Below are 12,690 nucleotides of genomic sequence, written 5' to 3'. Positions count from 1 at the left end.
GTCTTTAAGTAAAGACGATTAACTGGTATACTCAGTTTTCCTTCAGCAATTGACCACTTATCATAAATATCAGCACATAAATATCAATAACACTATATAAAGATTCAAGTAGAATAAAAAATCAAGAAAAATATTGTTAAGTCAATTCACATATGTTGTACAATGTATATAGTATTTTATGTTGTGTTGTGTTCTATTATTTGTCTATTTGTCTTTTTTTATCAGCCATGGCGTTGTCCGTTTATTTTCTATCTATTAGTTTGACTGTCCCTCAGTTATCTTTCGCCTCTCTTGAAACAAAAGTGTTACTATACCTGGTCCTGCATTGCGTCCGTCGATATTAAATGTCGCTTCCTTATTGACAAAAGCTTGTTTTAGTCCTTTACCACTGAGTATAACTTTTGAAGAATCTATTGGTGAATGTTCATAACTCCTATGAGACAATGCCGGACCATCAACAATTTTATATGACGGTGACATTGAACCCGAACTACGACTAGGACTGTTAGCCATATAAGTTGTGTAAATGTGGGGCGTTCGATAGACAACCCTTTCCGGATCTGTATTAGTAGTTGCAGTTGAATGTAGACTACCTGGAACAAAAAGGTTCAAAATGTATATATCGCCCTAGATGAAAATTAATCTACAAATTTAAGTCATATTACAATATTTAACTGAACATATTTCAGAGTTAACAATGTTTTTTTCTCTCTAATTCAAGTTTTCAATGAATAATAAAAAGAACGCATTCTATGCTATCTCTCATTTACAAATATAGTACAAGGTTATTCAAAATAAAATAACAAGGAAAGGTTGAAAGTATTTAAAAAGTATGTATCAAGTCTTACCGGTACGCCGTGGAACAAGGACTCTAGATGTTGCTCTAGAACTGACATCAGACACTTTTCGAACAACAGTAATCCTAGGATCATCTTGAACCCTTCGAACTAGGGTAATTTTAGGATCGTCTTGAACTCTACGAACCACTGTTATTCTAGGGTCATCAGGAACTCTCCGAACCATTGCTATTTTAGGCTCATCTACTACTTTTCGGAGAAGAGTAACTTTAGATTGAGGTACTTTCTTCCTTGACTCGTCAGATGATGATGATGACGAAGACGAACTGCTTCCACTCAAAAAACGTTTCTTTTTATGGCGTTTATGTTTAGTAACATAGATTGTTGTTGGTTTTGTATTCGCTGTATTTACCCATGGGCCATCCAACGCGTCTCCGTTTACTCTGCTGAAATTACCGTTAAGGTTTGATTATATATAAAGGCAAAAAAATGTGCCGAGTTATAATAACAGCATATAACATACAATATGTTGATTTAAAAAAATAGAATTTCAAGCAATTGATAAGAATTGTCATCAACAATGAAATCAGGAATGTGGTATTTGTCCACTTAGGTGAAAACTAGTCTATGTGCATGTTTGTAGCTTTAATTTGAGGCACATAAAGTATTGAACTAGATCGAAAATAACCAATAAGAGAACGCTTAAATTTGAAAGTAAAATATTGATATGAACATATGTAATTTTTAAGACATATTCCTATTTTGCAGAATAATAACGTTTTAATATGTTCGCAATTACCTTTGTAACAAAACTATAACAGCGCCTTCATATGATGCACGCATGCATATCACTTATACTCAAAAACATGTGCAATTAGTTATCAAAGGTACCAGGATTATAATTTAATACGCCTGACGCGCTTTTCGCCTACATAAGACTCATCAATAAACTTCATTCGCCTCTGTTTTGATAAACTTATGTTCCTTCATGATGAACGTCTCAATACGAGAATCACAATATTTCAATTGTCTACGGTTCTGTTTGTTACCTTTTTGAAGTTGCACGGTTTGAACATCGGTAAACTACTGTCTTAATTTATATATAACTTGTGTCCTTCGAATTAGTTTTGGACGTTTTGTCCTCGCGGTTATCACATTACTTGTAGTCAGCACTTTTTTCATTGATTTGTTCTTTAATTTTTTTTTATCAACTTTAAAGTGCTGATTTTTTGTAAATAAGTAAGGTGGTAGGGGATAGACTCTCGGCCATGCTTCGGTCGTGTTTCGGACGTATTTGGCGAAACTACCTGTAGCATTTATACTAGAGGGCGTAAACAATTTTAATCGTGGTATCTATCAAAGTATTCAAGTCGTCAATATTAAGAATCTATTTCCATTGGTCGTAAAAAATATTCATTTATTCATCTGTTCTCTGAGCGAAACGTTTCAGATTTTCCTCAACGTGGTGTTCTTTTCATAAAGGGACGGATTATCGCTACTAACCGTATATTAAAAATCAACACGCCCACTAACCCCATATTAAATTTACAAGGTCTTCATGACGTGTTCTTTTTAACAGTGATATTCCTAGAAGTGTATAATGATATATTAACCGTACCCCTTCATCAGTCTTAACATTCATCCCTACTGTCTGCGACTTACGTATATCACCTGCATACTCCCGCACATGTATACTTCTTATCACTTGCTTACTCTCAAATGTGTAGACTTCTATTAAAGATTACCAATCGTCAATGACAGAAGCCTTAATCACTTATACACTCTCACCTGTCTAGATGTCCATCCCAATTGTCTGAAGTAGACGTATATATCACAGAGTCCGGGTTAAGTCGTCTGCTGTTAGGAAGTGTGGTATATTTTGTCGTTTGCTGTTGTAATGTTCTATTGTTTGGAACTGACGCATAAATAATTGGTTGTTGTTCTAAAGGTCTGTCTCCCTGATTTGACCATGTTTTATAATGCATCGGTTTGGGTTGTACTTCTTGTTGTTTAACCGTTGGGTGTTGCTGTTGTAAAGTTCTATTGCTCAGAACTGACGTATACAGAATTGGCTGTTTTTCAAAAGATCTGTCTCCGTAATTCGACAATGTTTTATAATGTATCGGGTTAGGTTGTACCTCTTCGTGTTTAACCGTTGGGTGTTGCTGTTGGAATGTTCTATTGTTCGGATCTGACGTATACAGAATTGGCTGTTCCTCAAAAGATCTGTCTCCGTTATTCGACAATGTTTTATAATGTATCGGGTCAGGTTGTACCTCTTCGTGTTTAACCGTTGGGTATTGCTTTTGGAATGTTCTATTGTTCGGAACTGACGTGTACAGAACTGGTTGTTCTTCAAAAGATCTGTCTCTCGGACTTGACAATGTTTTATAATGCATCGGTTTGGGATGTACTTCCTCTTGTTTAACCGTTGGATGTATAAGGTGATAGTTATATCTGAATATGTAAAACATGCGTAAAATATTATCATTCAAACTAGATCATGCTAAAAATCTAAAATTTAACTTTCTAAATACATGCACACTTTTCTGAAGTTTAATATTATTTTCGTACTAATTTATTACTTTAATGGTATGATAGATAAATATATATTACCAACACTTGCATGCATGTTTAGATAAAACTGAAGCACTTGACTGAACACTATATTACATTACATTTCTAAGATATTCTTTCCAGAAATGTTGCATACTATATTTACTTTAATATTCAATTGTACGGACCTTTTTGTTAGACATTTAAAACTGATGGCAACATTATACTTGTCTGCTTGTTTTCAAAATAAAAAAGATAATGTCAAATTGAAAATTAAGTGTCAATCAGAGACAATAAATAAACAAACAAACTATTAAAACTAATGGCATTATACTTCAACAGTATAATCCAAATCGGTCAAAATCACAATTCACTTAAGTTTTCACTTAAGTCCATGATATTATCAATTTGTAAAATTTATAAATCTCACAAAACGTGATGAATGTAGTCATGTTATTCATTATATAGGGTTTAATGACGTAAACGGTAACATATTGTATTTTAATAATTGCTGAAAACTATATGCAGAAAAACGGATGTAGAAAAACGAGTGCATAATGCTTACCTATTTGGACTGTTATGAAGGTGGCCTGGGTCAGATGAATGGTGTTCCTTTGGTTGCATAACCACTAGTGGAGATAAGACCGGCTGATGTTGGTTGTCACTTTCAGGAAGCCAAACAGCATAACCAAGAAACGGTTTATGTGATATAGGGAAGTCACACCACTTCACGTCTATATAGTGGCGACCTTAAAAAAGACAAAATATTTGCATGAAATTATTTCAAATGCAAATACGAAAATCAGACCAAACATCGTAAAAATTAATACAAAATAACCAGATACATAAATAAAAAAAAATTAATCAACAATCTACAAAATTAGTTCCACTTCTAGACTGGATAACAAATACCATTGTTAAAGTGTTAAATTTTATTGCATTCAATTCTGTCTGCTTCTTTTTGTGCGAATCTGTTATCAAAATAGGTTATAGAAAATAAATTGGATTAATTATTTTGCAAATATTATAACAAAGATGTAAATACCTTCCTCTTTTGGTGTAAAAATAAGCGTATGTTTCCCTCCTATTCTGGAATCAATTGCTACTGGAACCTTGTAACTAGGACCATGTACCTCAGCCGTTAGCTCACCGAGACCAGCCTCAGAGGCATCAAAGGGAATTTGCTTCTCTTTATTGACAATAAGTGGGATTCTATCGTTTTCATCAAGAAGGGGTTCCCATCCTCCAGAAACACGTATTTTAGAAGGATCTACTATTAATGGTCTGAAAGGACTATCTGCAAAACAAATGATGAACAATAAATTGATGAACTTCGTCATCATTGTTGGGAACTTTATATCTGTAAAAAATAACCGTTTTAAATGTTAAACAAGGTGTGCTTAGACCCTTATAGGCTATTGTTCAATATGTTAAACATTTCTGGTTGCATGTACTTAATTTGTTGACACCTTTGAATCTTCTGCCGGTTTTAAATATGAGACAAAACGACTTTTACACTTAAACTGAACGAAAGATCTTTAAAAAATATAACAAAAATATCGAACTTCAAAGCGATTCAAAAACGATGAAAAGCACCCTGACGGCATCAAAGGCTATCGAGAGTTTCACAAACATGTGTACTAGTGTAATAATCAGTGTGTTACCGTCTATATTTTTGCCATCCAGTTTGACGTGTATTCTGTGTGGACCAGCCTCCTCTGGTACATATGTAGCCGTGTGTGTTCCATCATCGTTCGTTACTACATTACAATTTATTGGGTAATGTGGACCTGCAATAAATTCAAACGTAAAATAACAAAAATAACGAACTCTAAGGAAAATTCAAATAGAAAAGTCCGTTTGTCAAATTGCTAAATGATCAAAAGCTCAAACACGTAAAACGAATGGAAAACAACGGTCATATTCCTGACGTGGTACAGGCGTTTTCTCATGTAGAAATACAGGAAACCATGAAAACTGACAAAAGTACAATTTAAAATTGAAGAAATATATATTCTTTAATTATTTTGAGTGCTGCAAATAATTTTTTTTATTTATTTGAAACTCATTTTGATGTCCACTCTGTCGTTAGTTAGAGTGAGGGTTGTTTACTGTTTTAAATCATTCAATTGAGAGTGGATTTGGAGCTACAATTTTGAAAGTTTACATACAAAAATTTAAGTATGAATGATTTTCTAATTATTTTTTACCAATAACTGAACGTTAAGCGGTCAGTTTGGTTAAAACTTTTCAAAGAAAGCTTAAAAATTCGATGGTATATTATTGTCTTGCACATTTAATCGACCCAATTTAAATACATATGAATGCAACTTATGCTGTGTGCTCCACTTGAAAAATGTGCCTGTATATATACTGAGCGTGACACTGGTGAACGTGCTTTAACCAAAGCCGTCTGTATATATGCAGTTATATCCATATCAGGTTCGAATGCCTGAGATATATTTCCAAGGTCATGTCGTTTTTTATTTAGAGGGAGTCTTTTTCCAAAATTCTCATGGAATGGTGATTAGGTACACACATAATGTATCCATGCATTGTGTTTTGTTTCATTCATTTTGCCATTCTAATAAACATCCAAGTATGTAATTATAAATAAATTCGATGGACATTACAACATCAGGTTATATTGCATTTTTAAAATTAGCTGATTTTGACTTCGTCTTAATATACCAGTCACTAGTTTTGTTGTTGTGTGTATTTCATTTTTTTTAAAACTAAAACGCACCCTCCACTGTAACAGACAGTTCCCCCGGAAATCCTCGTGCGTCTATTTTGAATGTGGTCTCGTGACCTTCCCTGCCTCTTCTCAACCCTTCGCCAACGGCTGTAGCAGCTATTTCTTCTATTTCTTGTGTAAACGGGGAACCTGGTAATATCAAGGTAAGAAGTATGTTTATTTCATTCATTTGGTGTCCATATAAATCATAATTTAACTATACATGTGTCTGACTTACATTAATGAGCAGTACAACAGACCACTACTTAAAAATATTGCACATAAGCGAAAGGAGGCGAATCATTTACAAAGTAGGACCAACATTTGGTCGCTTCTACATCTCAAAGTAAGTTGTACATTCTCTTTCTTGTCATATTTTTTTTTTATTGGTATCTTTCACTTAATAATGCAACCGTTACAGATCATGTTTATATGATCTAAAAAATCAATAACTTGCAAAAGATGAGAAATATTAATAAAACTGCATGTTTTTCCCTACCTTTTACCATTCTTCCATCAAAAACAATCCATATTTTGTATGTTCCTTTACCACGTGGTTGGAAAGTTATTCTGTGTATACCCGGATCATCCTCAACTGTATTTGCAGGGAAACGATAACCTTTATACGATACATGAGCTTCGATTCGTCCTGGATCTAATCCTGAACAATCAGCTGATGGAAAAAAATATGTTATAACACCAAATAAAACAGAACTGTATATCGTATGCTAGCATATTGAAGGAACTACAGTTTTGTGTAACTAAAGTACCGCTTTCTGGTATTAAACAACTTTATTTAGGATGGGGAAGATTTTAATAGATAGAGAGATTTCATTTCCTGTGTCTGTAAAAGAACTTAAGTAAAGTAAGTTAGAAATGTATAAAATAATTCAAAAAATAATTTCAAAAGAAAAAAATAATTCCCTAGAATTCCATGCATAGCCTGCATTTAGTTTTGAAGTGCAAATTTTTTTAAGTTGAAAATAAATGTATGTGAAAGAAAAAAACACGAAGACTACACATCATTGAACGAAAACAACACAAAATATAACAAGAATGTGTCCCAGGTACACGGATTCCCCACTCGCACATTCATTTACTAAGTTCAGTGGACAGTGAAATTGGGGTATAAACTCTAATTTGGCATTAAAATTAGAAAAATCAGATCATAGGAAACATGTGTAATAAGTTTCAAGTTGATTGGACTTCAACTTCATCAAAAACTATTTTGACCAAAAACTTTAACCCGAAGCGAGACGAACAGACGAACGAACAAACATACGGACGAACAAACGAAACCACAGACCAGAAAACATGATACCCCTCTACTATCGTAGGTGGGGCATACAAATGCGTAGGTCTGAATTTATATACATCATGATCTATCCGATCAAACCCAAGTGACGATAATACATAAAACACGCCAGGAGCCTTTATGACCAAAAGACGCAGCATCATATTAGACAAATCTATTTAAGGTCACTTTTGCCAGAGGGCCTTGTAACCATAGCTTCTTGGTAATTTATAAATTGACCAACAGAGAATTTACGCAGTATTGACTTACCTATTAAGTGAGGGAAATTACAGACAGTTCCATCCTGCATACTGTATACTTTAATATCAGCTTTATCTGTGATCAACACCTCAAACGGCCCTCCTGTTATATAATCTATCTGCCAGTCACCTACAGAATACACATAGACTACAAATACCCAGACCCACCCTGTTAGAGAAAAACTTGTAAATCAGCTTTAATAGTTTATAGATTTCAAATACCCTCAAGGTGAACATCTCTATTAACCAGTTTTTAAACATGGAGAAAATGAAATACTTGATACATGCTGGTGTTGCTCAAGACCATGTCGGTGACTTGAACGTTTAAATTAAATGATAAAATATAGACCACAATACCTACTGTTACCAAATAAAAGAACAAAACTGAATAAAAATAATTGTGTTAAGTTGTGTCAGTTGAAAGAAGTATTTGTTGGATCACACTATAATGTTTGTTCCGACTCGCAACGTAACTTACATCAACAAAATAAATAATCCGATAAAATTAAAGTTAAATCAATTGAAAGGATGAGATTTAAACACATAGTAAAATATCCCAAAAAAGATTAAATATAAATAGATCAGCAATAAAGAGAGTGTTATTTGTCAATGAAGAGAACAAGTGATGTAGTAAGATTGATAATGAGATATCATCCACCAGTGAAGAGCAAAGACAGATCCGCTCGGTACAGAATGTGTCCGGGTAGATTGTGGTAAAACATGTTAATTAGCCCGTAAACACTTTCACTTCGGCGTTTGAGCTGTTTAATTCAAAACAGGAATTTTTTTCACATAAAAAAACCTTGTTTTCACCCTCGTATGCATGTTAATTTGCCATTGGATGTTATAACACAAATTCATCATCATTATATTTATCAATCTAGATCAAATTATATTGTGCTGCTACGGTGTTTGTTACTATTCAGTTGTCGAGGTCAGAAACCACTTAGTTTAAACTTGGCGAATACATGTACTACAGACAATCAAAATGAGAAACACCTGAGAAATGATCATGGTATTATCTCAACAACATCACTACAAACGAAAACAAAAGAAACACCACTACTTACATGTCGACTTAACGTTATATTTGTCTCTATCAGGTTCGATAGATGTCGAAAATATTGCTCTTCGATGCATACCGTCACTGTCGGACCCAAGGAGGTAGTCAGAATCTAAATAAAAAGGTAAAATAAATTATGTAATGGTCATCCACGTCAAAGCTGTTCATTTTATTTATTTTCCCTTGATTGTCATTTATTTGAAGAAACAAAGCTATAAAGCATAGATATTTGTTATCAAATTAATGTACCAGTCAAGCATTGATAAGTTAATTAACAAAAAATGGTTCAGAATCTAGATTATTTTGGTACATAGTTACTTATACATTTTATTGAAACATAAGTGTAAGAAATATATGCCAATGATTACCTCTAATTTCTGATTTATTAAAACTAACTCTGACACTGTACACTCCACAGATGTAAGGGAGATAACTAGCTGTATAAACACCTGTCTGGGTTTCTTTAACACTACAAGGAACTTTTGTACCCCGGAAGTCAATGAACACTTCCAAATCACCTTTCCCCGCATTATGGCAGTCAACTACAATCATAAATTTATCATAACATTATTTACAAAATAATCAAACTTTTCTTCTATCTCTGTTCCTTTATTCCCTCAAGGGCAGATAACAATTTACAAAAGTATAGTCTTATACTGTTCATTAAAACACCATTTATAGAATAAGCGTTGTTATAGTATGTGAAGGTGATGTGTTTTATCATTTGATTTTGGCCTTTGATTAGGGACTTTCCGTTTTGAATTCTCCTCTGAGTTCAGTATTTTTGTGATATTACTTTTTATACAAATAATTGAACTTTTCGGAAATATACATGTATCTATGTTTGCAATGTTTCCATGATGATAAAATAACTGGTAGCTTTGTTTATCAAATTACACGAAAATCATACAGCTATGGATTATTTCATCATCTTTCAAATTGAAGACATATATTGTTTGTTACATACAATAATGTTTTATTAAATGTATTTTTATTAAGGTGTTTATTTCATATATTACTACTGGACCGATACCGCCGTTGGTAGACTGTTATATAGTCCACCAACTCAGTAGGATGTGGTTTCGCACTGCCACGATTAGATATTATTCTCTGTTGATATACCATAAGAAATGAAGAAACTAATATTACAGCTCCCTCAGGCATATTTGACTTTAAATGTAATCATATACTGCGCGTTACATATTCATAATGCACATTGAGTGCCTAAATGTTTAGACGTTAGCTGTTTCTCTGTTCCTTTACACTTACTCCTCAAAAGTTGAAATGACAAAGCTGTAATCACATTTATTCTAAATGTACCTGTAAAATATTGTCTCTTGTTAACAATGCCTCCTTTTAGTCCAGTAACTTTAACTTGGGAGGGATCACAAACATCTATTGGACAAGAATCTACTAACTTGCCGTGACAGAATAAACTCACTTTCCATTCCCCTGCAATGGAGGAAACATTCAGATTCAGATTTTTTTTTTACCATGGGTTTTTCTTAGGAAGAAGATATTTTTGACTATGATGTTATATCTTATTTCTTTTTAGCCACACGATTGTAATTTTATTATTGTACTGATCGTACTACAAGATAAATAAAAGATGAATTTGTTTTTGTTTTAATAGAATTATTTTGCAGGTCATTGTTTATTAGCAATTTACAAGTCTTAAGTAAATACAGGGCAATTACCAATTCGGAGAAATGTTCTTGATGTCATAATATATAAAATATACACTTTTTTTCTCTATATTTATCAAAGTATATTTTAAACATTAAGTGGGCAATCAAATGTAAATAAAAGTAAAACAAGTATATATATTTTTTTTTATTATTTCCTTACCTATTTCGTCAGGTGTAAATTGAGCATTATAATTGCCGTCTCCTGTTAGTTTGACAACTCTGCCGCTAGGTGATTCTGCTTCAACAATTACTTCGTCTTTGCTAATAATTTCATGAGACTAAAAACAAACACATGATGATATAAAATGGATTCCTAGTTCCCAAAGTGTTTCACTCTTTGGGTTATTTCAAGCTGTCAACATAACAGCCGTACATGCATTTAAGTTGCTGCTATGAGTATTGAGATAATGATATTTTGATATTTTTTATTATCAGTCATTCATTTTCTATAATTAGTTCCTCTGTTTTAGATGTACACAATGTACCTAAAAGGTCAGTCTGCAAGATACTGATCCAGCAACAAAGAATGCGGCGTGTACACTGTAAATTCTGAAAAAGGTATGTATAATGCCTCTGCATAAACAAGTTTTGTCAATGAAAGTGCTCAAGTACAAAATAAATAAAATGACAAAGTGACGCCTCCGCACTCCACTCTGAAGTAACTGTATTATAACAAAGTAAATGTAGGACTTTCTTTGAGATATCAGTGTGTCTGTCGACACAATTGATGCCCCCGCAGATGCAAAGCGTTATTTTAAAATACACAAAGTTGAGCATGGAAGCACGCTCGTCTTATGTAAGTAAATTCTCCAAAAAATGACTAAGTTTAACTATGCCCCGAAAGAAAAAATCAAAATCAAAACCCTGACCACATGCACACCTTCAGTATATGTACAAACAGAAAGCAAAGTGAAAACTTCCTAGGATTCCTGTAAGAAAAGCTATGCATGCGGATTAACTATATTCCCATAAACGGAAGGACGAACGGACAGAAGGATATACGGACGGACAGGGGTAAAACACTATGCCCGCGAAGGGCTAACAAATCACTCAATATTTTACTATCATAGGGGTCAGGTCGAAAGTGAAATCAGAGTGACCTGACTTTGATATTGGGCACAACCTGATCCCATAATTTATCGACATACCAAGTTTGACCAACCTAAGTTTTACGGTAGAAAAGTATTACGTAGGACACATTTCAGACACTTTTCAACTAAAATATAAGTCAAAGGTCCGAAAAACCTGCATTGGAAATATGACACACACTGAATATAAAAATAAGAAGATGGGGTATAATTGCTAAGGAGAAAACTCCCCATTTAAGATACCAAATGACTCAGAAATTAACCACTCTGAGTCAGCGCATAATCACCTTAGTCCATGTAAAATAAATTCGAAAGCATGGTTTTAATGAGAGAAGAGCATAAATAAATTCTCGTTTGCTGAATCTAAAAAGTGAAGCAACCGAACATATTTTTTCCATTTACTTGATTTAAATCATGAAAATTCAAAATTGAAGAAAAATGTTTTTCAAAATTAAGTTATAATCCATATAGCTTAATAAAATATACTCACTGTAGTCGAAATAATAACACCCACAGAGTAAGTATCCACTTTTATTCCACTGACATTATCAATCGTGTCCGTTTTATGTTTTTTTCCTTTTTCTTTCCTTAAAGATGGAATTCTTTGAAAAACAAATGAATCCTCTGCGTCGTCAAAATTCGTATTGCTATCAATATGATACGTCGTCAGCGGCCCATTTTGACGTCCATTTTGACTCCTATAAAGCATTGGCGAATGTTGGTTTGTGTCTATACTTATAGGTTTAGAATAATCCGCACTACTTCTTGTCTCAGATGAAAACTTGTACGAATCTACTTCACCGTTGACCGGATATGAAGACAATGTTGTTTTCCGGTGTGAAATGTTTGGTATACTTCTGCTTGTTACCCTTCGTTCTTCTTCGTAAAGTGTTGTAACCTTTGAAAAATATAGTTCAATATACCAAATATTAGATTTGCAGTTAGTTTAATCCAAGTGGATTACAGATTTAACAGTATATCCTTAATAAACATGTATTAGTGGTAAGTTTAAATGTGATCTTTACTGCACCTAAATCTTGTTTATAAATATACGTACAAGCAAGACAAGACCATAAACTGCTGCCGATTCTAAAGTAAATTGTGAGTTAATTGATTCAGTTTTACAACATTAAAGCTTAAAACAAATAAAGTTTTCACATATTCATGATAAAATAAGACGAGTTTGTAAACCGTTTTTGCATGTTGG

The 12,690-nt window shown here is 33.3% G+C and overlaps 1 protein-coding gene across 3 annotated transcripts in view; it reads right to left on the bottom strand.

Annotated features, from left to right (window-relative positions):
* LOC134712780 (filamin-C-like) overlaps positions 1–12,690 on the bottom strand; it is a 36,980-nt gene that overhangs the window by 4,222 nt on the left and 20,068 nt on the right. The window contains exons 7-20 of one of the 3 annotated variants that reach the window (XM_063574634.1): positions 11,974–12,381; positions 10,556–10,673; positions 10,028–10,159; positions 9,076–9,249; positions 8,715–8,819; positions 7,655–7,774; positions 6,590–6,763; positions 6,100–6,240; positions 5,018–5,143; positions 4,399–4,650; positions 3,919–4,102; positions 2,586–3,254; positions 849–1,240; positions 315–593 (exon numbers count right to left, since the gene is read on the bottom strand). In XM_063574634.1, coding sequence (XP_063430704.1) covers positions 315–593; positions 849–1,240; positions 2,586–3,254; positions 3,919–4,102; positions 4,399–4,650; positions 5,018–5,143; positions 6,100–6,240; positions 6,590–6,763; positions 7,655–7,774; positions 8,715–8,819; positions 9,076–9,249; positions 10,028–10,159; positions 10,556–10,673; positions 11,974–12,381 — 3,274 coding nt within the window. Of the gene's footprint in view, positions 1–314; positions 594–848; positions 1,244–2,585; positions 3,255–3,918; positions 4,103–4,398; positions 4,651–5,017; positions 5,144–6,099; positions 6,241–6,589; positions 6,764–7,654; positions 7,775–8,714; positions 8,820–9,075; positions 9,250–10,027; positions 10,160–10,555; positions 10,674–11,973; positions 12,382–12,690 lie in introns of all 3 variants that reach the window. The other 2 variants (XM_063574633.1, XM_063574635.1) reach the window with 2 other exon arrangements.

The sequence above is a fragment of the Mytilus trossulus genome, chromosome 3 (assembly GCF_036588685.1).
Source record: "Mytilus trossulus isolate FHL-02 chromosome 3, PNRI_Mtr1.1.1.hap1, whole genome shotgun sequence".
Lineage (NCBI taxonomy): Eukaryota > Metazoa > Mollusca > Bivalvia > Mytilida > Mytilidae > Mytilus > Mytilus trossulus.
This window is presented reverse-complemented; position numbering and strand designations above follow the sequence as displayed.